The following is a 26,668-nucleotide window of genomic DNA, read 5'->3' as shown; positions in this document are numbered from 1 at the left end:
AAAATATATATATGTATATATATAGACAGAAAAGCACTCTGTTTTAAAGTGTTGTACTCTTTGTATGTTATAAAAACCATTATTTAGGGGGCATACACCATAAACCAATTTATGGATATTGAATTATAATAACATCATTATATCTAATAGCTCACAATATGTATACTAATTGGTAAACCAGAATTGTATACATATATCACTTTAATTCCTTGCAGGCCCTCCTGATTCATTTCAGAAGACCTACAAAGAGAGCCAAATGGTTTTTGGAAATTCCCCAAAAAACACCTTTTATGCGCAATCAACTTTTAGAGAGTAAAGGAGCGCTATGGAAAATATTTCAATTCATACCATTTAAACAAGTGTCCAATACAGTTAAAACCGACTCTGCAGTCAACAACCATTGACCGTCAAGAGTTCAGATTACTCAACATTAAAAAATACACGTTCACCAAATGGAAGAAACTTGGAGTGAGAAAGTCCCTTTATGTGAGATACTCACATGCGTGTGGTTTCTACAGCGCTGCATGGGCTCGCAGCTGGGGGAAACTCTTCACGCTCGGGGATCTAAAAAAATGATAGAGCCTTAGCGTTACAACGTTCAGAGGCGGCGTGCTCGGGGTTTTTTAAAAGGCGAAAGGAGCAGTTTTCTTAAGCGCCGCCAATTCAAGTTACATAACACGCCAAGGCATTGGCAGAGCCTCCGGCTAAATGCGTGCAACTATAGAACAGACCCGCTGTTTTTAACAAAGCACGCCGCTTGACAACTACCTAGCTCCCGGCGACTCCCCGCAAATAAACCTGCTTCTTGCCAGGTCCACGGCCCGAACAATACAGAGCCGCTGTGGTCACTGGTTTATAAACAGATCTAGTTACGAACTACTACCGGTCACATGACCAACAGTGACGTAGGTCGAACTCGCTCAGTTTTTCTTAAAGGGACAGTGTTACTTAGTTGTTAACCCTGGGCAATCTACCTCCATGAAAATTAACTATTTACAACCCAACTTAGTTGAAAGTGGCATTGGACAGATTTTTACTGTTATTGTAGATTTATCATTCAAAATATAATCCCCCAGCTAGCTTATTATCAAAATAGCCTTAGTTCTTTTAGATGGATTAAAACTTAATAACCCCTAGGTTTTCAGAGGATGCCTATAAAGGTAAGCACAGAACTCAGAAACCATAGACAGTTAGTCCACTCTCTATTTATAATAACCTAATGTCAAAAAGTCAGATGTTGCGATATTGACAATAGGATATTGTCAGACAAGCTTTATAGTATACACCGTTTTATAGAAAGAGAGGAAAAGTCCATTCTTTCAAAAATTACAGAAAAAGTCAAAGGCTGGACAGGATGAGCAAGGGAACTATCGTCGCATCACTGAACCCCAGGGTATGGCATCGTTCAGACCTGTTAGGTGCGTTGAGAGGTGGTATATCCATCTTTGTTCCCGCTCAAAAATGCTGTTTTCATTTGTGGAGTTGAGCTGTTCTATAACTGTCCATCTAAGATCATTTGAACAATGGCCATGTTCAAGAAAGTGGGCAGTTAATTTTGTTTTGCTCTTGCGACATCTCACATTACTGCGGTGTTCGCAGATGCGCAATTTTATTTTTCTCGTGGTCATCCCCACATAACGGAGACCACAGGGACATGTTACAAGATAAATAACATTGGATGAATTACAGTTGGTATGGCCTCTCAACTGCCAAAGTTTGCCTGCCTCAAGATGAAGTGTCTTCGTTGCTGTGGTAAGATGACACACACTGCATCCTCCGCAAGGGTAGTGGCCAGTAACCCGGGGCAAGCCCCATGTTGTAAGTAAGTTATTGTCCAGTGGTGTCTCTATGGTTCTTGGACGGGTGTGAACAAGTCCGTCTTGCAGGCTTCTCTCACGTTTATACGAAAATAGAGGTTTTTTCCATTTTCGGCCATTGCTTGTTAGTATACGCCAGTGTTTTCCCACACAACGGCTCACTGCATTAGAGATGTTACTATACGTTGTCACGCATGTTAGAGGTGTTTCTGCTTCTTTGTCTTTATTGTAGTCCTTCAGGAGGGCTTCACCATTTTGGTTCTTCGCCCTCTTGCGACGTTTTCTTAGAATGCCTTTGGGGTAACCCCTTGTTATTAATTTGTTTGTAAGGTCGTCTGCCTGTCTATTAAAATCATCAAGGTTACTACAATTTCTACGAATCCGCATATATTGTCCAAAAGGCAGATTCTCACGCAATGAGCGTGGATGGAAAATGGAGTAAGTTGTTTTTACTTGTGGGCTTGTAGTAAGTTTTTGTAGTTAGGTGATCCCCTACCCTGGTTATTGTTACATCCAAGAAGACAATGGAATTGGGATGATACCGATGGGTAAATTTCAAGTGAGGATCACAGGTATTGACCCAGTCGAAAAAAGCCAAAAGGCTGTCCTCGGAGCCTTGCCAGATTAAAAGGACATCATCAATGTACCTCTGCCACAGGATAACATTGAGAGTGTAGGGGTTTGTGCGACCCAGAATGTGAGTCTGTTTAAAGTTATGAACATACAATCCGGCAATGCTAGGGGCAAAAGTACTGCCCATTGAAGTACCCGTCTTTTGCAAGTAGATAGTGTCCTCATATTGAAAAAAGTTACGCTTCAGGGCTAAGGTGGCACGCTCGATAACAAAGGTGCGGGAGGTGGTATATTCCCATGTGGTGTTTTCTAGGACGTCAGCCAGAACTTTTAAAGTTGCATCCTGCGGAATGCAAGTATACAAACTTTCAATGTCTAAAGAGACAAGAAAGCATGGCTCGTTGGGCATTTTGACATTGAGAAGTAGGGACAACAGGCTCTTTGTGTCCTTGACATACGTGCTGGTTGCCTGAATTAGTGGCTTGAAGAAGAAATCACAGTACTTAGATAATGGCTCCAATAATGAGCCAATACCCGAAACAATAGGTCTTCCCGGAGGGGGAACCCGGTTTTTATGGGTTTTTGGCAGGGTATAGAAGTACGGGATTTTACCTTCTGATTTTGTGAGGAAATCTGCTTCGTGCTTGTTTATGTAGCCATCCCGTTCGGCTGTCATGACCAACTCAAATATTTCATCTTTCAGAAAAGGCGTCGGATCTTGTTGGAGAACCGTGTAATTTCTTGTGTCTCCTAAAAGTTGTATATGTATACAATTCTGGTTTACCAATTAGTATACATATTGTGAGCTATTAGATATAATGATGTTATTATAATTCAATATCCATAAAGTGGTTTATGGTGTATGCCCCCTAAATAATGGTTTTTATAACATACAAAGAGTACAACACTTTAAAACAGAGTGCTTTTCTGTCTATATATATACATATATATATTTTGGATTTTTTGTTCTGTTTATTTTCTCTTACAGACTTATATCCCTCACATATAGGAGGAGAAACCCTTGGAAGTCCCAGTGTCCTGATTACACAGAAGGTCGTAATATTTTTTAGATACTTTGTCTACCTCAGGTGGCAGTGAAGCCTTAGCGTGCTTCACCCACGTGAAGTAGTTACGTATGGTCCTGATGAATGCTGAGCCGAGTTTGGGCTCGTACTAGCAGAAACATGTCGACCTATATTGTTTTTTGTTTAGGACTGGGTGGTTCAAACTAACATAACCACTTTCCAGTCCAATTTTTTTTCACTAAGATCTTTAACGAAGTTAGAGCTACCCCCTTAATAAAATATTCCTTTTTGGGGAGTAGTCCATACTTCTTTTAATGTTCCAATCACTACTTTCTGAAAAGGACCCAATGAAGACAAATGGCAATGGACTGTCTTGTTGGTGCCTGAGGGTTCTTCTTGTGGCACTCTGCTTGCAACCCTTACTGTTTGACTGTTTTTGTTTGGAAATAACTTTTTTACTTGGTGGTAGCTATTGACTATCCCTTTACCCTTTTAGTCACTCTTTTGTTGATTTGCAATTACCACAATTTGGGCGTAAGATGCCAGGTGAAGGCCCGCACTTTTGATGATTGTTGCAAGTGGTGCAACATTGAGGTTAATAAGTGTTGAACTCAGTCCCGATCCCTGTAGTACTCCACAGGGCAGGGAGAAAGGCTTAGATGTGAAGTTGCCCAGTGACACAGTTTGCTGTCTTTTTACCAGAAAGGATTTGAGGAGTTCTAAAGCTGCATCCTCAATCCCTAGGTCTTACACACGATCCACTAAAATATCATGGCTGACCGTGTCACATGCAGCAGAAAGATCCAACAGGATTAGTGCTGCGGTCCCTCCCCTGTCCAGCACTTTCCGAATCTCCTCTGTAACTACTACCAGGGCTGACTCAGTACTTCGTTGTTTTCTGAAACCGAGTTGTGTATCATCCAGAAGCAGATTTTCCTCTAGGTACTCTGAAAGTTGCTGATTCATAACTTTCGCTGACAACTTGGCAGCAAAAGGGAGCCTTGAAATTGGGCAGAAGTTAATTAGTGATATATATATACAATTTTTATATAATGTGAAAGTTTACAAATTAAATGAAGATAATAGTTAATAAATTATATTTAAGTAAATATATGTATATGGATACATTTTTATGTTTGTGTGTTTATATTTTTTTAATTAAGTGTATTGTATTTAGATAAAATATATATTAAATGTAATTTATTTTGTTGGAAATATTAATAATATTTAATATATTTGCTGTAAGTCATATATATTTTTAAGTCGATATTTTTTACATCTATATTTTTTACTTCAATATATTTGATTCAATATTCTTGAACTTACCTGTTGAAGTATAGTGAGTCGATATTTTTGTATTCAATATTTTTGAGTCGATATTGTGTATGTCGATATTTATTACATCGATTTTTAATCAGGGAACCACTTTAAACATGACATTTGCTTTTCAAATCTCCAGTGCTGTAAAGGAACCCGCCATGGTGGTGGTGCCATTTACACAACAGAAATCCCATCCAGGCAGGTGGTGATCTCTAAATTCAGAGGATGGTCTTCCGTCAGTGTGGTGGTGGCCATGACCTCTTCCCCTTGGCAGACCCGTGGGCCATCCGCCAGGGTTTAAATGATGTCTTAGTCCCTGTATGGAGTTCATACTGTCCCATCTCTAAAGAGGGCCTTGTTTTGTCTGTCTATGACATGAACACGTCTTACTCTGATGACCCTGTCTTTCCTACTCTTATCTAAGAAACAGCTCAGGCATTTATCCATCACTAGTTTGCTCTTACTGATTTCTCTCTTTCGAATACTGTTGGAGCACAATGAGACCACAATGCCTCAAAGCTGCATATAATAACATTCTCTTAAAAATATGACTTTGTGTCAACAGTTGTTCCGCCCCAGATTAGTACTCCCTTTTCTCCCAAGGTCATAATGAACTATGTTGGTAAACAACCTTAGAAAAATAGCCTTCTTAGCCTGTGTCAGTCTCTCTTCAGAGCTAGTAATGTCACTGATGGCATCCTCCTCACGTTGTATGAAGGTCACCTCTGCCGTCTCATCCCACTGGTTTTAGTGGTAACATTAGAAATCAAAGACCTCAAAAACTCAAACACTTCAAGGATATGTTATCTTAAACTAGCGGTAGAGGCTGTATAGGGCCAAGATCATGGTTCCTAGATCATGGTTCTGTAATCCTGGCAGGCTTCTAAATAAAAACTTGACCCTACAGATGCCTTTCATGGTGTTGTTAAAATGTTGACCTGCACAAAACGATGTGATTGTATCACCTCTGCACTTTCTTACCTTTAGTGACTTTGTATGGGTGCACTAGTCTAAGCTCCATGAGTACAGCATGCCTCACTTACAAACCTTAAAACAAGCATTTGCATTGCAATAGGTCTCGCATTTGCAAGAGTTAGAGCTATTGGCATTGTAAATGACAATGTCTTTTATTTATGTGTATTGAAAACCTGAAAGCAGTGCACATAAATAAAAGTCATTGCCATTTACAATGTCAATAGCTTAAACTCTTGCAAATGCGAGACCTATTGCATTGCAAATGCACGCTATAATTTTTTTTAAAGCGTTAGGAGAGAGCGTATTCTGCCTGCAACAACCGGCAGGACACAGCCATTTGAAAAGATAGTGCTCGGAGGATGTAATTAAAGCCTACTGAGTAACAACACACGTAACAGGGGGTGTCGCCATGGGATGTTGCAAAATGAGACAAGGCGGTACTAAGGAGGGACTATTAAGCCTTACGACAAATGAACAGCCACAGTTTACCGTTGATAATGACACAAGGCAATGAAAAATATGGGTGGAGAGTGGGCGGAGCTTCAATCCCCTACCTCAATACAGCATGCCTTGCAGAGCAGCTCATGTGCTGCCCAGGCTCGACCTAAAAATTTCACTGTTTTCAGGCAAAATAAAAAAATGCAACTTATTTAAAGACCCTAGATGCCCAAATTTACCTTGTGAACTTAAGGTGCCTGCAGGTGACGGCTGTCCCTTGTGGATGTAGTGAGGGGGAGGTCAGTAGCCCCTTCCTGGCAAACTAGCTGTTCATTTTTTATTAAAATACCATGTCATAAGGTCTATCATGGACATAACAAATACCTTGCTTGGGGAGAAGGGTATTTACCTTTTCATTTTATTTGAAGAACTCCAGTCCTGGTCCAAAGTGAACATTGCTGCAGCACTGCTGAGCTTAAGTGGCATAGCCTGAAAGGAATAGGTCTATTGATATCCCGTATTTAAAAATATATTGGTATTTAATTTTAATAGAAAAGGAGGACAAGGACCCAGCGAGTTTTAAACTTGCGACCCCTGGTTTACAAGACCAATGCTCTAACCCCAGAGCTATGGGGCCATAGCTACTGTTTGCTGATGCAGTAGCCTAATCAATGGGCGAAAATTACACACCTCTTGTTAGAATATCCATTATTGTTGTTCATTGGGCGGAGAGTTAATAGGAGAGAGGATTGCGTCAGTCCGGGTGGAGAAAGAAAACAGGATGTACAGGAATACAGGATGTTAAAAACTTTGCCCGTGTCACTGCACAGTGTGAGTCACTCCCTGCTCTTTTCAGGGATACTACCAGGCCAGCTTTGAAGTAATATTAGCTGGGGAACTTACCTAATAGGTTCATGTGGAGGTGGGGGGGTTTCACATTTAGAAACAAAATCGTCAAATGGTGACTTTTACAGCACACTTGTCACATAAATGTTCAACAAAAATCCAAATGTTCTGAAGGGGCGTGAAGGAAATGTTCCAGAAGTTTAGTGGTGCTCTGCGGAAGGCGCATGGATAGTGGTCCCCCACCCTCCCACTGTCACATGGCTGTCACTAATCCGAAAACACAGAGCAGCATCCTTCCCTATGTTTTAAACCTGTCCTTTTAGGTGGATCCGGAGAATGTAACCTAAAGGGGAAAGGCGGGCATTTCAAAATCTCTTGCTGTAGACAGGGACCATCACCACTTACTTTCAGAACCAGTGCATGCCTCTTTCTAAATTTCTGTTTATTACATTAGATTTCTAGTAGTTTATTAATCAGCAAACCTTACAGGTTTTACAAACCTTCCAAACATTGGAATAGAGAAGTCTTACATTAAACAGAAACGTCTGTCTTTGGTAATGTAAAAGGGTGGATCTACTCTTAAAAGCTTGTATTGGGACTTAAGAATAGTATGTGAGAAAGCTCTCAAGGCTGACTTGGGGGATCTCTCTATCCGCCCTATGAGTCTCTGTCTCTCTCTCTCTCTCTCTTTCACCTTCTGTGTTTCTCTCTCTTAGCAGACAAAGTGCCTTAATTTTAGTTAGCTTGTAACTAAAAAGTTAAGTGTTTGAATCTGTCGGTTGTTTCTAGGAAACATGATCCAAAAAGCGTGTGTTCTTTTAATTTGGTCTTTTCCGCAGCAAAGAACTTCTGTTTAAGTTTTGCAAAAAAATATCTGCAGGGGACACATGGATTTGAACCAGTGACCTCTTGATCCACAGTCAAATACTCAACTACTGACCTACATTCCCTCCTCGAGAAGTAGTTACACAATAAGCAATATACGTGTCCTCATTGGCCCTGCCCGTGCAGTATCCTTTAGTTCTACATTTCTGTCATCCAGTTCGGGCTTTTCGCTCGGCTCTATCCCCAAACCATTGGAGGTTTCTAGCACTGAGCTACAAACATAGCCTTCAATTCTGTACTTCACCTCTTTTTTTGTGCCTGTCCTATATTCACCCATCTTGCTCATTATTTCATCACTGAGCTATGTCGCTGTGCTTCAAGGCGTGCCTGAATATGATCACATTTCACCTTCTGAATGGGGACAGAAAACGTTGCTAAATGGATGTTTTTGTTTTTAATGTCATAAGACGCCTAGTACTTCAGATAGGGATTAGTGCACAGCTCAAAAAAATTATTAGACGAAAGTTAGTTTCCGTTGTGGGTGCTCCGTAGGTGGCGGCCACGTCCCTGGGCGCCTGATTGTGAATCACGACTTGTGTCTTTAATGGGACACTAAAGACATCCCTTTGGGCACACCTTTTCTCCTCAATGTGAAAAGAGGATTCCAGACAATTATTCCTTTTCTTGTATACGTTTTTTTATTATTCTTCTTTCATTTGTCTTTTTGATACATTTGACATTTTGATCTTTGTGAGTCTTTTATCATGTTTATACCGGCGACACAGTTATATTTCAAATCCAATGCATTTCGGGCGTGTTTATACCGCTCTTCATCAGGGAATCAACAGTACAAACAAAATATGAAAACCATGAGTAAATGTACTGTGTGCGCATCATGTTAAACTCAGCAGTGTCCAGTTCAACACCGAAATGAAACTTAACCTGTGTGTATTTTACCAACTTCACCATGAAAACCTTAAATGCCCGTGACGACAGAATCGAGTGTTGCATCATTCAATATCACTTACGTGTCGCACTTGTACATGTTCATACTCTGTACTTAAATCGTTGAAATGAAAACCAATACAAACTATAAGGCTCCCTGTTAGATGTTGGGTCACATCTCCCAAGTTTTACACCACATCTATAATTCACCTTCTTTTTGTAAACTAACCTGAACTGCGGTATAACAGCATCTCCATTGCCTCCTTTCCGCCAAACTTTCAACGACCTCCTATTCGAATCGTTCACCATATAAACAACCAACGTGGTCCGCTATGGGTTAGTGTTCCGATCACGTGATCTATTAAACTCGACAACATACTACAGACTCTGTAATTGCGTATCCATTGATGATATATTCATCATTTGGAAATCATCAAAAGATTTGTTACAGTCCGCTCTATGTGAATTCAACGACACAGACAGCCGGATACAACTAACATGGGATATCTCAGACACAACTGTAACCTTCCTGGATGTCAGAATAACAATTACGGATAAAGGATTTGAAACTAGCATGTACCGAAGAGAAACGGATAGGAACAACATGTTGCATTTTGCAAGTTTTCATCAGCCCAGTCTAAAAAAGCACTTACCCTATTCACAGATGACAAGAGTCAAGAGAATCACGTCTGGTAGTACAAAAGTGGACGCAACATTAGAAGAAATGTCAACAAGATTTTTGAACAGAGGTTATCCAAAGGAAGTTATAGAGAATGCAAAAAGAAGGGTTGATGCCACTGAGAGAAAGGATTTTTTAAAATCAACCACTAAACATGAAGAAGCTCGGATTGTAGCGGTATCCAAATACTCGACACAAAGCCATAACTTTAAGAAAATCATCACCAAACATTGGAAGATGCTCAAGCTCGAACTAGATTTTCAAAAATCTTTTTTATCAAATACCGTTATTTGCTTACACCAGAGCCCAAAACTTGGGAGAGATCTTGAAACAACGTCAACCTGAAATAATAACTTATAAGGGTACGAAACCATGTCTAAACTGTGGAAATTGCAACAGTATCATCAAAGGCAATAAAATAAACCACCCCATGAAAGGACATGAGATTAAAGTGAGGGTCAATGCGACATGTGAAACCAAAAATGTAATCTACGCGTTGAAATGTCGATTCTGAAAATTATATATTGGTAACACGGAAAGAAGTGTAAAGACAAGATTAACCGAACACAAGTCAAATATCCGTATGAAAAACACTAAATCATCAGTAGCCACACATTTTATGGAGGCGCACCATAACATCTCCCAATTAAAATATATGGTTCTGGAAACGGTGGCAAAAACTGAAGGAAGGGACAAACCCAATTCATGCTGCAACGAGAGAATTTCTGGATTCACAAACTATGTACCCAGAGTCCGAATGGGCTCAATGAACGTATGGAACTGTCTTGTTATCTTTCATAGAATTTATGTTTTTTTGCTCCATATTCTGGAAGGGGAAACCTGCGAGGTTGGATTTTAATTGTTTATGTTTGAGTAAAAAAGTAATAACTGTGTAACCATGTCACTTCACATCACATACACTCTCTCCTCAATAGACATAGCACACCAGTTTGTTTATTGTTTTAGGTGCCCTGGCACGATGGGGTTCGATTCCCCTGAGGTTTGTTTTAGAATTTTCGGAATTGCACCATTAATTTTTGTTTCACACCCGTAAATAGGACCGGTTATTTCTAGCTTTATGGTAGAAGACACAGGCACATGTCTTGAAGCATTAGGTTGGATACGCAATTACAGAGTCTGTAGTATGTTGTCGAGTTTAATAGATCACGTGATCGGAACACTAACCCATAGCGGACCGCGTTGGTTGTTTATATGGTGAACGATTCGAATAGGAGGTCGCTGGAAGTTTGGCGGAAAGGAGGCAATGGAGATGCCGTTATACCGCAGTTCAGGTTAGTTTACAAAAAGAAGGTGAATTATAGGGTACACAGACAAAATATTGAGTTTTAAATTTCGATATACAATTATATCGAAGTTTAAATATCGATGGGACAAAATATCGAAGGTAAGTAATATCGACAGTCTTAATATCGATATTAGTATGATATCAGTAATATCGAAGTTTTAAATATCGATGTCAATAATATCAAAATAATAACTTCGATGTTACTAATATCAATTTTTAAATAAATTTAGTTTATATTATATTGTATTTATTATGTTTTAATATTTATTTTTAATGTAATTTAAATAAATATTGTCTTTTACTACTGTAGCGGGTTGTGGGTTCATAGGGGAATAGGGTGGGAAGTAATTTAATTATGTTAAATTAATTATTAATTAGTAGGAATTATTAAATAATTAATTGAGAATTAATTTTTTATTAATTTTAATTAATTGATTAATTGATAAATATGTTCTGTAGCGGGTTATGGGTTTATAGGGGAATAGGGTGGGAAGTAATTTAATAATAATAATTAATTAATATATGTTTGTAGATATTTTAATTACTAATTAATTTGTAATTAATGTATATTAATTAGTTAATTAATTAATATAATTTTGTACATATTTTTAATTATTAATTAGTTGGTAATTAATTAATATTAATTAGTTAATTACATTAATTAGAGTAATTTTTTTATATATATAATATTTTGTTATTCTTAATTAATTAATTGGGAAAAATAATATTAATTATTAAATTAAATTAATTACAGCTAATGTGCTAATATATTTACTTTATTGTTATTGTTAATTAATAATTAATTGGTAATTAAATAATATTAATTAATTTTGGGTAAAGGAGTATTTTTAGGGTTCAGGGTCAGTTTTCAGTTTTGGGTAAAGGGGTATTTTTAGGGTTCAGGGTCAGTTTTCAGTTCTTGGGTAGAGGGGTATTTTTAGGGTTCAGGGTCAGTTTTCAGTTTTTGGGTAAAGGGGTATTTTTAGGGTTCAGGGTCAGTTTTCAGTTTTTGGGTAAAGGGGTATTTTTAGGGTTCAGGGTGAGTTTTCAGTTCTTGGATAAAGGGGTATTTTTAGGGTTCAGGGTCAGTTTTCAGTTTTTGGGTAAAAGGGTATTTTTAGGGTTCAGGGTCAGTTTTCAGTTTTTGGGTAAAGGGGTATTTTTAGGGTTCAGGGTCAGTTTGGGGTTTTTGGGGTACAGGGATATTTTTAGGGTTCAGGGTCAGTTTTGGGTTTTTGGGGTACAGGGATATTTTTAGGGTTCAGGGTCAGTTTTGGGTTTTTAGGGTACAGGGATATTTTTAGGGTTCAGGGTCAGTTTTGGGTTTTTGGGGTACAGGCGTACAGGGTAAAAATAAAAAACATTTACATTAAATCAATTAAATGAAATTAAAAAAAAGACCATGTATTTCTCTTCAGAAATCAAAGCTCGGGAGTATCTGGACTCAATTTAGTATCGTGGATAATTAATACAGTTTGTGTAGTGTAGGTATATCCTACATACAATATTTCATATGGTACTAGTGGAGTGTGTTGTATTACTAGCCTCCAATCGATCCATATAAAAGAAGGATGCAGTTTAAGGGGAACGAGTATTACGGTTGTATAGTTCATACAGGCCTGAGTAGTAATTTCAAATCTAAATATCAACCTTAGGTCGAGGTTTATAGAATCAAAGGTGTCACGTTATGGTGGTTTATGGTTTATGGTTCATTTATGAGTTGAGGACATGTTTTAATAAGTAGTCTGCAAGTGTCCACTGCTGGGTTGCACCCATCACACGCACAGACTCAGTCTGCGCGCTTCACTAGGGAGAGGGTCGGGGTTAGGGGGGTACAAGGTTTGCTGTGGGGTGGGGGGATGGGGGATGGGGGAAGCAAAAAATAAAAAGGAAAAAGAAAGTTCATGCAACAAATGTGTTTTTCAATATAGTGTAATGTTTAAAGAGGATATGCACACTCATGAAAAGCTCAGGAGAAAATGTAATTGGTTAGAGTGCTGGCTTTGCTCCCTACAGGGCTATGTCTAGTATTAGGGTAGTTAGTCTAAATATTGGTGGGCTGAATAACTGGAAAAAGAGAGGGAGGTTTGAAGAGTATATAAAATTAATTAGGGCAGATATCATATGTTTACAAGAGACCCACTTACCATGGAAAAAGAAACATTGGTTAAATCTTAGGGGGTTTGAAATTTTGTCCTGCTCTTCACAGACTTCAACGGTAAAGGGTGTAGCTATTATAGGTCGGGTAGGTCTGGGAGGGGCAAAAAAATCAAAGGCTGACGCATTGGGAAGATGGGCGATATGTGAACTGAAATTAGGTATAACTCTATGTACAGTATACGGCTCTAACCTGGATGATCCGGGGGTGATGGATCATATAGAGAGGGAACTTACTAACTGGTCTTCACCTATAATAATGTGTGGTGATCTCAATATTTCAGCAGATTTTGCAGGGGATACCCCATATATCGGTCGGAAGCCCCGGGTATTCAGGTCCGTGTCCTCTATAATTCAATCTCATGGGCTGAGGGATGTGTGGGGGTGCCAAAAGAAAGACGAACCCGGGTTCACATACTACTCACACCCATTTAATAAACATACAAAGTTGGACTATTTCTTAATATCAGCAACCTGTCTTCCTAATGTTAGAATTGCAATGCTGCCTAGGCTAATATCGGATCATAACCCCCTCATTCTTACAATGACCTTGAACATACAGAGGGAGAAGATCAGACCCTGGACCTTTGACAGAAAGCTTCTATTGGATAGCAATTATTTAGCACACATTAAGAACTGGTCTCAATCCTTCTTTGATGCGAACAGATATAGCGCATCCCGGGTTATGGTCTGGGATAGCTTCAAAGCTGGCCTGAGGGGAGAGACAATCAGCTTTTCGGGTAGGATCTGGAAAGAAGCTAAGGCAGACAGAGAACGCCTTTTGGCCAAACTAGCGGAGGCAGAGGAACAACACAGGTTAGACGTCTGCCAGGGGTCACAGGGCAATCAGAGTTTAGAAAAGCTGAATAGCATAAAGGCAGATATCCAACGGCAATTGACAAAAAAAGCAGCAGCAGAATATCAGACCCGCAGAGCCAGTATGTATGAAACAGGGGAGAATGCAGGCAGGGCTCTAGCGTTAAGGATAAGACAAGCTACATCAAAAAATGCTATTAGCGAAATTAAAGAAGGTGATCAGATTTATAATAAACCAACTGAAATTCTTGAAGTTTTTAGAAGGTTCTATCAGGATCTCTACAAGGAAGAAACAGATATAGACGACTCAGGCATAAATTGGCCAGATACAGGTACTAAACTTAGGGCTAGTGAGAAAGAATCCCTGGAGCAGAATATCACCTTTGACGAGCTCTCCCAGGCACTAAAAGACCTTTCAGCAGGCAAGGCAGCAGGGCCTGATGCCATACCCCTGGAGGTCTATAAATACCTGAAGGAAGAAACGGCTCCTCTTCTGTTAGATCTTTTCAACGGGGTTATAAATACCGGGGTTATACCTGAATCTTGGACTAAAACCAATATAGTGGTATTCCACAAAAAAGGGAAACCCAAGGAAAGTCCTGGGTCCTATAGGCCCATACCGTTAATAAATAGCGATAACAAACTATATGCAAAGATAATGGCTACACGGCTGGGGGGGATTATTGCGACCCTTGTTTCGCCTTGGCAGCATGGTTTCGTCCCCGGTAGGGATACTACCGACCATATAAGAAGGGCCATAACACTGTTCGATATCCATGCGGCTGGTGAGGGGGGGGTTGCGATGATCCTCCTCGATGCAGAAAAAGCGTTCGACCGCGTTAAGTGGAGTTTTTTGTGGAAAGTGATGGTTGACAGAGGATTTGGCCCCAGATTCTTGCGGGCAATTAAGGCTATGTATTTTAATCCAACAGCCAGTATCCAACTCATGGGTGAAAGCTCTGGGCAGATTCATATCACGAGAGGCACGAGGCAAGGGTGTCCGTGCTCTCCCATCCTGTTCGCATTATACATAGACCCCCTAATTACTCTCATAAAGAATAATGTCAATATAAAGCCGGTTGTCACTAGCGGAATTCACACCAAAATTCTCGCATATGCGGACGATTTAGCCATAACTACCACCGATCCAGATAGTGCAATGAGAGGAATAATTAGTATTACTTCAGACTTCGGGAGGTTATCTGGGTATCGTCTTAATGTGGCAAAAACACAGGTTTTATGCTCAAGGAATATTGTAAAACTAGATGACCGGTATGTGGACTCAGCAATCTACCTAGGAATAACAATTAATGCACAGCCAAGGGAAATCATCAAAGACAACTTTCTGCCCCTGCTTGAAAAGATGAAACAAGACCTAAAAAGAATTGATACCCTTCATCTGTCAATCATAGGCAGGGTCAATGTCATCAAAATGACAATGTTCCCCAAGATCCTGTACAAATTTAGGTCTATCCCCTTTAAAGTAGACGATATATTGATCAAGGAAATGGAGTCAGTTTTTATGAACTTTGTGTGGCAATATGGCAAGGTGAGGAGATCAATTAAATACATGTCTCTCCCCCAAGAAAAGGGTGGGTTGGGAATTCCTAATCTTAAATTCTATAATTGGTCTTGCCTTCTGACACAAATGGCTATACTCTTTTTCCCTGAAGCTGCACCACATTGCCATGGAGACATTCCATCTATCTACCAGCTGGCCCTAGGGAGTGAGGCACATGGGGTTTTGCTAAGGAAATACGATAAACGTTTTTATAAGACAACGGGTTATAAAATTTTGGAAGACATCTGGGGGCTATGGTCCTCTATACAGAAGAACCAGAGTATCCCAAAGTTTAATAAATATACTATACTCTGGAAGTCAGGACTATTTCCACATCTAAGTAGAGATGGCCCATGGAGACACTGGGAAAGACAGGGAATCACTACATTAGGTCAAGTGATGACAAAGGATGCTTTGAGGCCCCTTGAACTCCTTAAGTCACGATACTCACTTCAAGGATCCCAAGAGTTCAAATATATGCAGTTGGCCAACACAATAAAATCAAAAAGACCGAGTATAGACATATCTAAAGATTGTACAATACTTGACTATATGAAGGGAGGTGGTTGCAGAATCAGAACACTCTATGGTTTTTTCTTGGAAACGATTCCTGATGATATTCTTAAGACGGAGGCCACTTGGGCTGATAAACTGAGCGATCCTGACATTGATTTGGATAAAGCTATCCTAATGGATAAAAGGTTCCTACGTTCCTCAAACTTAAGAGCACAGCACTTTAAAACTCTCTTCAACCTATATTATACTCCGGCTAAATTGTATGAATGGGGGAAGAGGGAGCATAGTAATTGCCCTAGATGCGATAATGGTCCGGCTGACCTTCTACATATGTTTTGCAGCTGTGGGAAATTAGGAACAATTAAAAATGAAATTGAAAAGTTTCTAGAGGGGCTGCTAGCTGTCAAAATAGACCTATCCCCTACACTTTTAATAATTGGGTGTGACGCCAAACTGGGCCTAAATACAGAATCCGAGGCACTTGTTTTTATATCAACAGCTGTTTTTAGAATCTTAATTGCTCCTGCATGGAAGGACGCTGAGGCCCCTACCTTTCAAATGTGGATGTGCAGGATGCTCGGGATTCATAACATAGAGTCAGAATTATACGCTCTAAAGGGTGCAAAATCCAGGGAAATGGGATTAAGGATTTGGGCGCCATTGGCATCATGGAGACAGTTAAAAAGTGGCGGCCCATAGTATCTAAAACATTTATCATAGCCAGCATTAGTATATGTATTGTATTTATTACCCCATGTTATGTCAGCTTTTTTATTATTACTATGTCTATTTCATCTTCCTGTGTGCATATTTATAATCTTTTATTAATACTTACTATTTTGTATAGAGTATACTATATTGTCATGAACTTTCAATAAAAAATAAAAAAAAAAAAAAAAAAAGAAATTAAAAAAAAGAAAATTACATTAAATTATTAAGTGTTTTATTTATTTTAAATGTATATGTATTAGTTTTAATTTTGTTTTAATATTTTTATTTAATATTTGTAAAATTATATGTATTTTAAAATAATTTTTACATTATTATTAATACATTTTAAAAAACGATATTTTTAATTTCGATATTTTTGTACTACGATATTATTTTTTCGATATTTTTGTACTTACCTTTATGAAGATATGACTCCGATATTTTTAATGTCGATATTTTTGTGCCGATATTTTTGTATTTCGATATTCTGTCTGTCGATATTATGTCAGACATTCGAATTATAGATGTGGTGTAAAACTTGAGAGATGTGACCCAACATCTAACAGGGAGCCTTGTAGTTTGTATTGGTTTTCATTTCAGCGATTTAAGTACGGAGTATGAACATGTACAAGTGCGACACGTAAGTGATATTGAATGAGGCAACACTCGATTCTGTCGTCACGGGCGTTTAAGGTTTCCATGGTGAAGTCGGTAAAATACACACAGGTTAAATTTCGTTTCGGTGTTGAACTGGACACTGCTGAGTTTAACATGATGCACACACAGTACATTTACTCATGGTTTTCATATTTTGTTTGTAGTGTTGATTCCCTGATGAAGGGCGGTATAAACACGCCCGAAATGCATTGGATTTGAAATATAACTGTGTCGCCGGTATAAACATGATAAAAGACTCACAAAGATCAAAATGTCAAATGCATCAAAAAGACAAATGAAAGAATAATAATAAAAAAAGTATACAAGAAAAGGAATAATTGTCTGGAATCCTCTTTTCACATTGAGGAGAAAAGGTGTCCCCAAAGGGATGTCTTTAGTGTCCCATTAAAGACACAAGTCGTGATAAGACGCCTAGTACCACGAAGATGAAATGGCTAAAGAGGGGCCTGGGAAGGGGGTAAGCTGACACTAACATATGTCCTTCGGGAGGGGCAACAATAGAGGTGTATCGGGGTTTGATGGGGGTTGACTACAGCTGCCCATCCCCAAACGGTTGCACTGTGGCAGTGAAACCAGGAGGTGCACACGTCACCGCGGCAGGACTACGTCACTGCCTCCAGGTCACGTCACTGCCGCCAGGTACACGTCATCACCGCCAGGTACACTTCACCACCGCCAGGGACACGTCACCGCTGCCGCAGGTACAAGTCTCCGCCTCCAAGTTCACGTCACCGCCACCAGGTACACGGACCCGGTGGACTCTGCCAAGCACAGGATGAGGGATTATCAGAGTCGTACAGGGGGACCGAGGGCTGGGACGGAATGGCCGAGAGTCATGAGGGCTGGGGTGAGGGCCCAGAGGAAGGGGCCTCGTATCAGGAAGAACTGTTGCCGCTGCCATTTGTAAATGCTTGTGTATACATTACACATGTTGTTATGTGTGGCATTTCACGCCAAGTCAGGGGTAGGACACGCTGTAGAAATGCAATGTCACTTTACATGTTTTATTCCCCTTCTGTGTGACATGTTAATGCTTTGGGTGGGCCATTTTAGGTGACTCTTTGCTGTAACTATGTAAAACACGCCGGCAACAAAAATGAAACAAGCATTGGCCACGCGGCAGTAAAGCCTCGCAATCGTGAAAGCAATCATCTTAAAAGCACGCGCATTGCGCGGCAGCGGGGGGAGGGGGCCAGCACGAGCGTGCGACTATATGGTGCCACCATATGGTGCTGCCCGCTCCCGCAAGGAAATCGCCAAGATGTGCATGCGTTGCATTGCAAGCAATACAACGTGTGCACGTTTTTGCCCCCAAAGCTGTGACGATGGCTACAGGTCTCTCTCCTAAGCAGCGCTTGCACGCAGCGTAGTCAAGACCAAAACATCAAATCACCTAGCTATCTTGGTGAAAAACTATCAATAGCTGGAGCCTCTCGGTGCAACTATGTTTCTCCTCTCATCTTTTGAAGAGTATATTACAGAGGTCCGTCCTTCTAGGGTAACAGTGCTAGAAAATAAAACGCTTCATCTATGTAGCAGGAATGCTCGTTACCTTCTGTCTTCAAATCATTTCTAAATAACTGGCGGCTTTAGAAACACTTTAATCTGAGTTATTAATCTCATGACTTCCCTCTTCAATGTATTTCTATTGTTTTTTCTCTTCTTACTAGTCATGCCATTTACCAGTCCTCACACATTCACAAATCAGTTGTTCACTAGTCTACGCTCCTGTTCGTGGGCATTTGTTTATTGTACTTTTATTTGCTCTCCACTGTCTGTCTCCGCTTTCCATTTACTTTCATTTCATTTTGGGAATTATGTGGTTTTACCTAAGTCCCGAGAGGCAGTGATGCACTTTACATAGGATAAAAACATAACATCTGATGGGTGAGCCAAGAAAAGCAGCCCATGATTGTTTACAAAAACAGCAGAACAGAGGAATGGATGCGATATTACCACGATTGTTTACAAAAGCAGAATAACAGAGGAAAGGAAGGATAATGATAATAAGTGAATCAGGCAGTGGGCTAAGAAAGAAGTTTTTATAATGTACACACGGGAGTCGGTGTTTAAAGAAAATACTCAAAGGATTCAGAAACGTGTTGGCTATTTTGGAAGTAAACAGGTGACAAAGAAAATTACAAATGGTTAGAGGAATTATTCGGACGCCAAAGCAGCAGACGGAAGTCTGCGAGGAGTGACGAGAAAGATGAACGGGAAAAATTAGAGATTACATGTGAAAGACTGGAAACACAGAATCATCAATTCTCATGCGAGGAAGTAGTTGTTACGAAGAATTAGGGTTTGGGTGACATTTTTAAAATGTAGAAATTCTTAGAACCACATGGTTGGTGTGGTGTGTCATGCAAATGCAACCTTCAAGAAAGGTTTTAAGCTCGGTAAACCAGTTTCTGAATGTCTTGCTTTGTGGAGGATGCAGCGAGATTGAAGTTGGATACAGCCTGGGAGGACTAGCCAGGGCAGATTTCATTGGATGGTGGTAATATGATAAACTATACGTAGCCCTGCTATAGGATAACTGCTGTGCGGGCGGCAGCCATGAGGAGTATCGTTTGGTCAAGGAAGCCTCATTGGAGAGCATTAACTCCATCAATATGTGAGAGGATAAGGGCTCATGCAGTAGTTTAGAAGAGAATGTGGAGGAAAGAAGTGTTTCATAATGCAGAGAACTCTTATTCGGAAGCAAGATTGGTTTTTTACCTCAGGGATAGGGTCAATGGGAAAGCCAAGAGATTTTGAAGTTAAGGAGAGAGAAGAGAGAAGCTATAAAGACGCAATACAATTAACAATTGGTTAATCGGTTGATACATTTTGCTACATTTATTACATTGAATTTGTTTTTTTCTGGGTTATTTGAGGGAGACAGTGGACACCGGAGACAGGATAACCTGCAAATATGTCTCTAAGCATTGGATATTTGCGGCAGATGATACTTTGAGGTAAGGTATTGTCATCAGCATACTGGTGGAGGCCTATTCCATGTGAGGCTAGCATGGTACTGAGAGGTCCATGCAAAAGGTGGAAATCATGGCTTCAAAATAGAGAAGGGAGATAAAGGCAGCAATCCAGTTGAGGACTGTGCCAGAGATCCCTATGTCAGAGGAGATAATGTTAAGGGGTTTTTATGATCAATTATATTGAATACCACTACGAAGTTTAGGAAAACAAAAAAAGGAAGGGACCCTTTTAACTTTAATTCGAAGGATGTCATCCAAGAGTTGGAGTATGGCAGTTTAGTTGCTCCAGTGCAGGTGAAGTCAGACTGGTAAATTTAAGGAAGAATGTAGTATATGGGATTGTGTATAAAACCGTTGAATTTCTAAGAATTTTATCAAAGGGCAGATGAGTAATTGGATGATAATTTGTTTGTTCTTAGGGATTAAAGTTAGGTTTCTTTAGAAAAGGAAGAAAACATTTGTTTACCTATTTTCAGGGCCGTAAGGAAGAGACTCTGTTAAATGAATTACTTGTTGATGGATACTTCTAACTGCAGATTCCTCATCTTAGATTATTCCCAAGTTGCAAGACTGGATCTGGAGGTTTTTGCAACAATGCTTCCACACACCGCAAGGTGGAATTCTTTCGTTTAAAAGTGATGTAGTGGATCGAATATCAAAATCATCCCTGCATGCTGACGTTAGTCCTTTCTATCCATGCCTTCCGAAGAGGACATGCATCTTCACAGCACTCTCAGATACTCTGATGACTATGTGGGTGGAACAAGGTTCTTGCCCATCTGTGAACAGGCAGGCAGTCATATGTTATAGACTGGTGCCTGGGGATACGGATTTTCTCACAAAGCACCTTACTCCAGAGGGTCTTATTGCACACTCCTCGACATGTAGTGAATTATAATCCATTACCCACTGCCCCTCCGAATAGGGAATCTATACAAATCAATGCCTTTGGCCAACCTATGTTCTCTTCAGAAATTTGGCGCTTTGGAATGGAAAAGCAGTCCCACCACACCCATGCTCTTTGGGACTTGGTCAGAGAAATTACGCTGGTAGTCCCAGAAGATTTTAGGGCCTCCTTGACCTAGACTATACATGATGGGATAGATGCAACAAATATGTTATCAACGCAGGTGTGGGTATCATGGATTGCGTTGGCAGCATGGTTGATACAAGTGTGGTCCTTCATTGAAGTGCCTGGATGAGGTCCACTGGTTTTGACATGCTTGGATGAGGTCCACTGGGTCTTCTGGCGACATGCAGGCTTCACTGATGGGCATGCTCATTGAAGGGTCTTACCTATTTGGTGAGGAGGTGAACTCTACTTTAGAACACTTGAAGGACAGCAGAGCTAAAGTGCTTTCCTTGTGGCTGTTGGTGCCTGCCAAATTATTTCCACACCAATTATAGGAACATAGGAGATTTCCAGTATGTAGACAGAGACAGCCTAGCCAACCAGTGATGCAACAGAGAGACCAGTCCTTTCTGTGCCACATGAATCTTAATTTGGAACCTTAACTTGGTCTTGACTTTCCTCATGTGTACGCCTTTTGGCCCAATGAATGGCTGTTCACTGCTTCTCTTGACCTTAAAGATTGTCTTCCTCATTGTGATTACATAAGTGAGTCAAATGAGTGAACAGAAGACACTCTCAGTTCTACCAACCAAAAACCCCTTTTTCTTTGAACCATTGGTGCTGAGAACTCAGACAACCTTCTTACCGAAGATCATGACTCCCTTTTATGTTGGGCAATTCATCCATTTACAACTGTTCTTAGCTACATCTCACACCTCGAAAGAGGAGGAGATAGTCTATTGGTTGGAGACCAAAAGAGCTTGAAGTTTTTAAAAAGATCACACAAAGGACCACTAAGTGGATGGTCAGCATTTTGTGGGGTTCTCTGGAGCAAAGAAAAAGAAGGCTGCGTAGAAGAGGACCGTTTTCGAATTTCATGGTACTCAGCATTAAGATCTGCTATGCACTTGGCCAAGAAAGAGCCACCAGAAGATCTGAAAGCCAATTCTTCCAGGGCCAAGGCTACTACCACTGTGTTGGCATCGGGGGTGCCTGTCCTTGACATTTTTCAAGCTGCAATCTGGGTGTTGGTTCATATGGTATAGAAGCATAACTGTCTTGACAGTCTGGTTGGGTAGGAAAGTCACATTACCTGCTCCGGTCTGCAGGAAGTTTTGGTATGAATTCACTTGACAAAGCCTAAACCTTGGGGAGCAGTTGCATAAAGGAAAAGGTGCCCTCTTGCGAGGAGGGGGCACTGGTTTTCCAATCTGTTACAGATATTCATTTGCTTTGGGCATATTGGGGGCCCTCTGAAGGGTTGGTTGGGGCATGAAGGGGTTGAGGCCCCTCTGTGTTCCAGGGACTACTGAGGCCTGTTTACACCCCTGTTGTAGAAGTACTTCTTTGGTATGAGTTTAAAGGTGCAGAATCTGAGGTTAGAAGTATGCATCAGAAAGACACGTTATTCAAACATCAGTAACACCTTTCAGGTGGATAATCTATCTACCCCTAGATCCCTCACTTCCCTCGTACTTGCCTGTTCCATGAAATGGGCTCTTTTAACATCTAAAATGATCCCAAGTTGGTACTGAGTGTGGTTTTTCCGAACATTGTTTGCACTCCATGTCTCAGTGGAGAAAAAGACAAGAAACTGGTGTCAGTGTGGAGGTGTGCAACTTATATCCAGATCCACTCTGTCACTTCCATATCAGCATGGAGCCAATCCAGAGCCTCACAATGCCACCCAGCGATGTGTGGGAGCACTGCTACAAAACTCTCCCTTCCATAGAAAGGCCATAAAAAGGACCAGTGAGTCTTAAAAATGATAGAAAGGGGGTATGCTCTACCGTTTTGGATGGCCCAACTTAAAATCCCCTCTTCGGTCAGTTCACTTAGAGGATTACCTTCAATAGAACAGGACTGCACATCTGAAGACAGCTCTATTCATGGAATGAAGATAGTGCTGTCGGATATAAACGAATAAAAAACAGAAAGAGCCATTTGCATAAATACAATATTAATGTTCTGTGTCGGTATATTTTTAAGGTAATTCAAAATGATGTTTTTAAGAGCTTAATTTTGAGAGAGCAGAGAACCAAGTAATGGGTGTGAGAAAGGAGGATGGTAACAAACGCAGATCCTTTGCTTTTACACTGTGCACTCCTCATTGATATATTAAGAGTAATGTGGACTTTAATATAGTTAAAGTAACGAATGGCTTGCATTATATTCCCTGAGTCTGCTGCACCCTGCCACTGCCTGGGACTAAGCCATAATTGTAGTGGGGCCCTGAAGCCCTGCATTGCTACTATCCTCAACCTCCTTGATGTGGCCCACTGCAACTTTTATGCATTATGGAGTCACCTGAAGTTTCCGTGCGCTGCCTCTAAGCATGCTAATTTCTGAGAGTTCTTGAGCCAAGTAGGGGCAACAGCCATACTCGTGTCTCACAGGCATTGCAGCATTATGGTTGGGGACAGTGCTTTTGCTGTAGCAGGCAGGATCACAGCAAGCTGAGCAGTGGATGCCTATGCCGTTGTCATAACTGGACCAAACTAACTACAGGCAGCACTAGCAGTGACATGACCTGCTGTGCTCAAGCAGCCTCCTGACCTGCAACAAACCAAGTCAGACCGCACTGATTAATAGGTTCAAAAAAGCATTTTCATTTGGTATACATTTTGTTTTCCCACTCATCTGTCGGTGTAGGTAAAGAAATAAAATGTATGTCTTATTGGACAGACAGCACAGCATGGTTACAGGATAGAGATTGAGGCAGTGCGAGTGTTGAAAGTTGGGCACACCGGAGGTAGAAGTGAGCTGTAGCCTCCTTGGCAGCATTTTCAGCCCAGGCACTTCATTTTTTACAAATTAAGCACTGGTTAAAGAAAGTGTCAGTGATAAAACATTTGGGTTAATTATTGGCGAAATCTTTGCATAAGAAAAGCAACAAACCTCATAACACTAAGGAAACAGAGTATTCCGAAATGTGCTCAGGTTGACCTAAACATTCCCATGTACGAAGAAGACAGGGTTCTGCGGTAGGTCTGTAAAATGTAAATGTTACTTCAGAATAATAATTATGTTTAGTTTTTAACTGAAGGTTGGGGGGAGGACTTTTAGGGTGAATCAATGTTTTTATTCAAGAAGATCTCCAAGATCTATCATTTTCCAAATGTTTTTGCTTTATGCCCAGGGCCTAGGATAGCGGTTTATTTCTCAAGTATCTGAAGAATCGAATTGTGTTTTATTCACGTTTTTGTGCCCAGTTTTTAGATACAAGTAGTAATAGCTGATAGAAAATGGGAAATTTGTTTATTGCTTACTATTTTATATACGCTCTTTAAGAGTCTGAAACCTAATGAATGAATGTTGAATCCGCGATAAACCTGAGTTTTAATCTCCCAAGTATGATGCTGTAGAGTAAAGGATACACATTTAAGCAAACCAAATTAACATTTTAAATTCTCCCAGTCCATTGCAGTGGATCTAATTTGATCTACATCTTACAATAGGTGTACAACTCAGTAATCTCTCACACATCAAATATTTTTCACCTGATAGAAAACCATTGTTTTATTGGGATAACAGGGTTTGTTTTGGGAGAGCTTGCTAAGTTTTGCCACAAAAAAAGTTAAGACCCCTCAACTCTCCTCCAATTAGATGAAGTAGGACTATTCAAAAGAACATACCCAAGATAAAAGCAAATTTACGGATTTTTTTTTTAAACGTAGTTTATTGGTTTTCATACAAAACAGAAATAAAAACAGGTGACCCAATGGCTTCAATATTGCTATCCCTATGGTAGGACATCCCGTCTAAGTCTCGTTGCGTATCATAATCATGTGTCACCTATGATCAAGCAATACCCCCAGTAAAACCCAACAAACCCTGTCAGTTTTGCCCGCAACTCCCTTTTCGAACAACAGTTGCCCTCCCCCTCCTCCCAGTTCTCGTCACTGATGCATCAACTGTAATGACCCCTCAAATCAGTTAAAAGCAAATTTACTGATAATGGTAAAATTTAAGATATACCTTCAGGCACAGCTATGCTGGCTAAGATGAGCAGTCCAGCTAGGATGAGGCAAGAGGCCTGGCTGAACCGACGGCCAATGTAGGTCACTCCCAAAGCTGCCAGGAGCTTGAACGGGATATCAATGACTCCGAAGATTACTTGCACCAGGTATATACTGAGTCCAAACTTCTGCAGGTCCATAGCTAGGGCAAAGAAGGCGAAGCTTGTTGCAAACCTATAATGGTAAGAATGTTACACCTTAATACAATCGTTCACTCTACTCTTTAACAATATTGCTTCATTCTGGCATCCATGTCACCCTTCGCTCTATAGCCAGTCACTACCAAAATAAATATACTGGTGCTCATGTTCACTATAGAAGACCACAGCAAGTGATTGAGATAGCAAATGACTGAGAGAATTTCTAAAATGTAAGCTGTGAATGTATCCCATGATGGCTTTTCATCCATATAGTTGTGAAAGTGCTCCAGCACTGGTTTGTTTACCTTTCTTCCAACAGCTCATACTGCAGTGAGCTGTGGGATGATGTGATTGGAGGTTCATTAGACATATTACTACCTGAAAAGTGTCTTTGCATTGATGTGGATACCACTGATTTAACAGCAATAATCTTACAGAAACATGATGATAAACTAGACATTTGAGTTGACAACCATTATATAACAATTTCAATCTTATTATTTCAACACAATTATTTAGTTTTCAACTGTGAGCCAGGAGGAATCATTTTCCAAATGTTTGCATTGATAACTGAGAAGAATTCCCCTTCCGTCTGCGAAAGACCACAGGAAGGGGTTTCCCGCTGAGCACTAGAGGCTAATCTCATAATCTTACTCGAGTAGCGGATTTATAATCCGTGCAGCTCGAGAATGGGTCCTTCATTTGAAAGGGCACTGTGACACATTCATAGAGACTTAAACAGAACCTGCCTTTCCAAATGAAGTCTTTGAAGCATACAGGCATGGTCAGCGACTGAACAAAAAATTAGAGCCTCTGAATCAGCAGAATCAATCTAACTATCATGTTCTGAATATGTTGGAGTGTACTGAAAATGATTTGGGTACTCCCAGATATAGAGAGTTTCCATAGGCCAGTTGCGATGATAGGACTATCTGAATCACCATGAAGCAGATTTAGGCCTTTTCTTAGGATGTTAAAAAGAAGAAAGCAGATGAATGTGGCCCAAGTGGCCTGAGGGATCAAACATGAATCATAGACTAAAAGAAAAACCTGTGGTTTTTTTCATAAAAATATCAATTTCCCAAGATGTAGGCTACAAATTGTCCATTCTGATGCCAGGAGGCACCCCCATGTTTATAAACTCATGTTTTCATTGTTAACTTTCTTGAAATTCCCTTAGCAAACAAAATGCTTTGAACATACAGTTCACTAAGAAAGAATCCCAAAGAGAGTGGCACCCCTAGATATGGAGATGAACATATACAAATCAC

At 40.2% G+C, this 26,668-nt stretch overlaps 1 protein-coding gene across 1 annotated transcript in view; it reads right to left on the bottom strand.

The window, feature by feature from the left end:
- Window positions 1-26,668, bottom strand: part of LOC147692319 (solute carrier family 22 member 6-B-like) — a 509,964-nt gene that overhangs the window by 157,764 nt on the left and 325,532 nt on the right. Inside the window, exon 7 of the mRNA XM_086938568.1 lies at window positions 25,217-25,431. Within this exon, the coding sequence (XP_086794694.1) occupies window positions 25,217-25,431 (215 nt within the window). The remainder of the gene's footprint in view (window positions 1-25,216; window positions 25,432-26,668) is intronic.

Source organism: Lissotriton vulgaris, chromosome 9 (genome assembly GCF_964263255.1).
Source record: "Lissotriton vulgaris chromosome 9, aLisVul1.2, whole genome shotgun sequence".
Lineage (NCBI taxonomy): Eukaryota > Metazoa > Chordata > Amphibia > Caudata > Salamandridae > Lissotriton > Lissotriton vulgaris.
The sequence above is the reverse complement of the archived record's forward strand: the minus strand, read 5'-3'. Positions and strand labels throughout refer to the sequence as shown.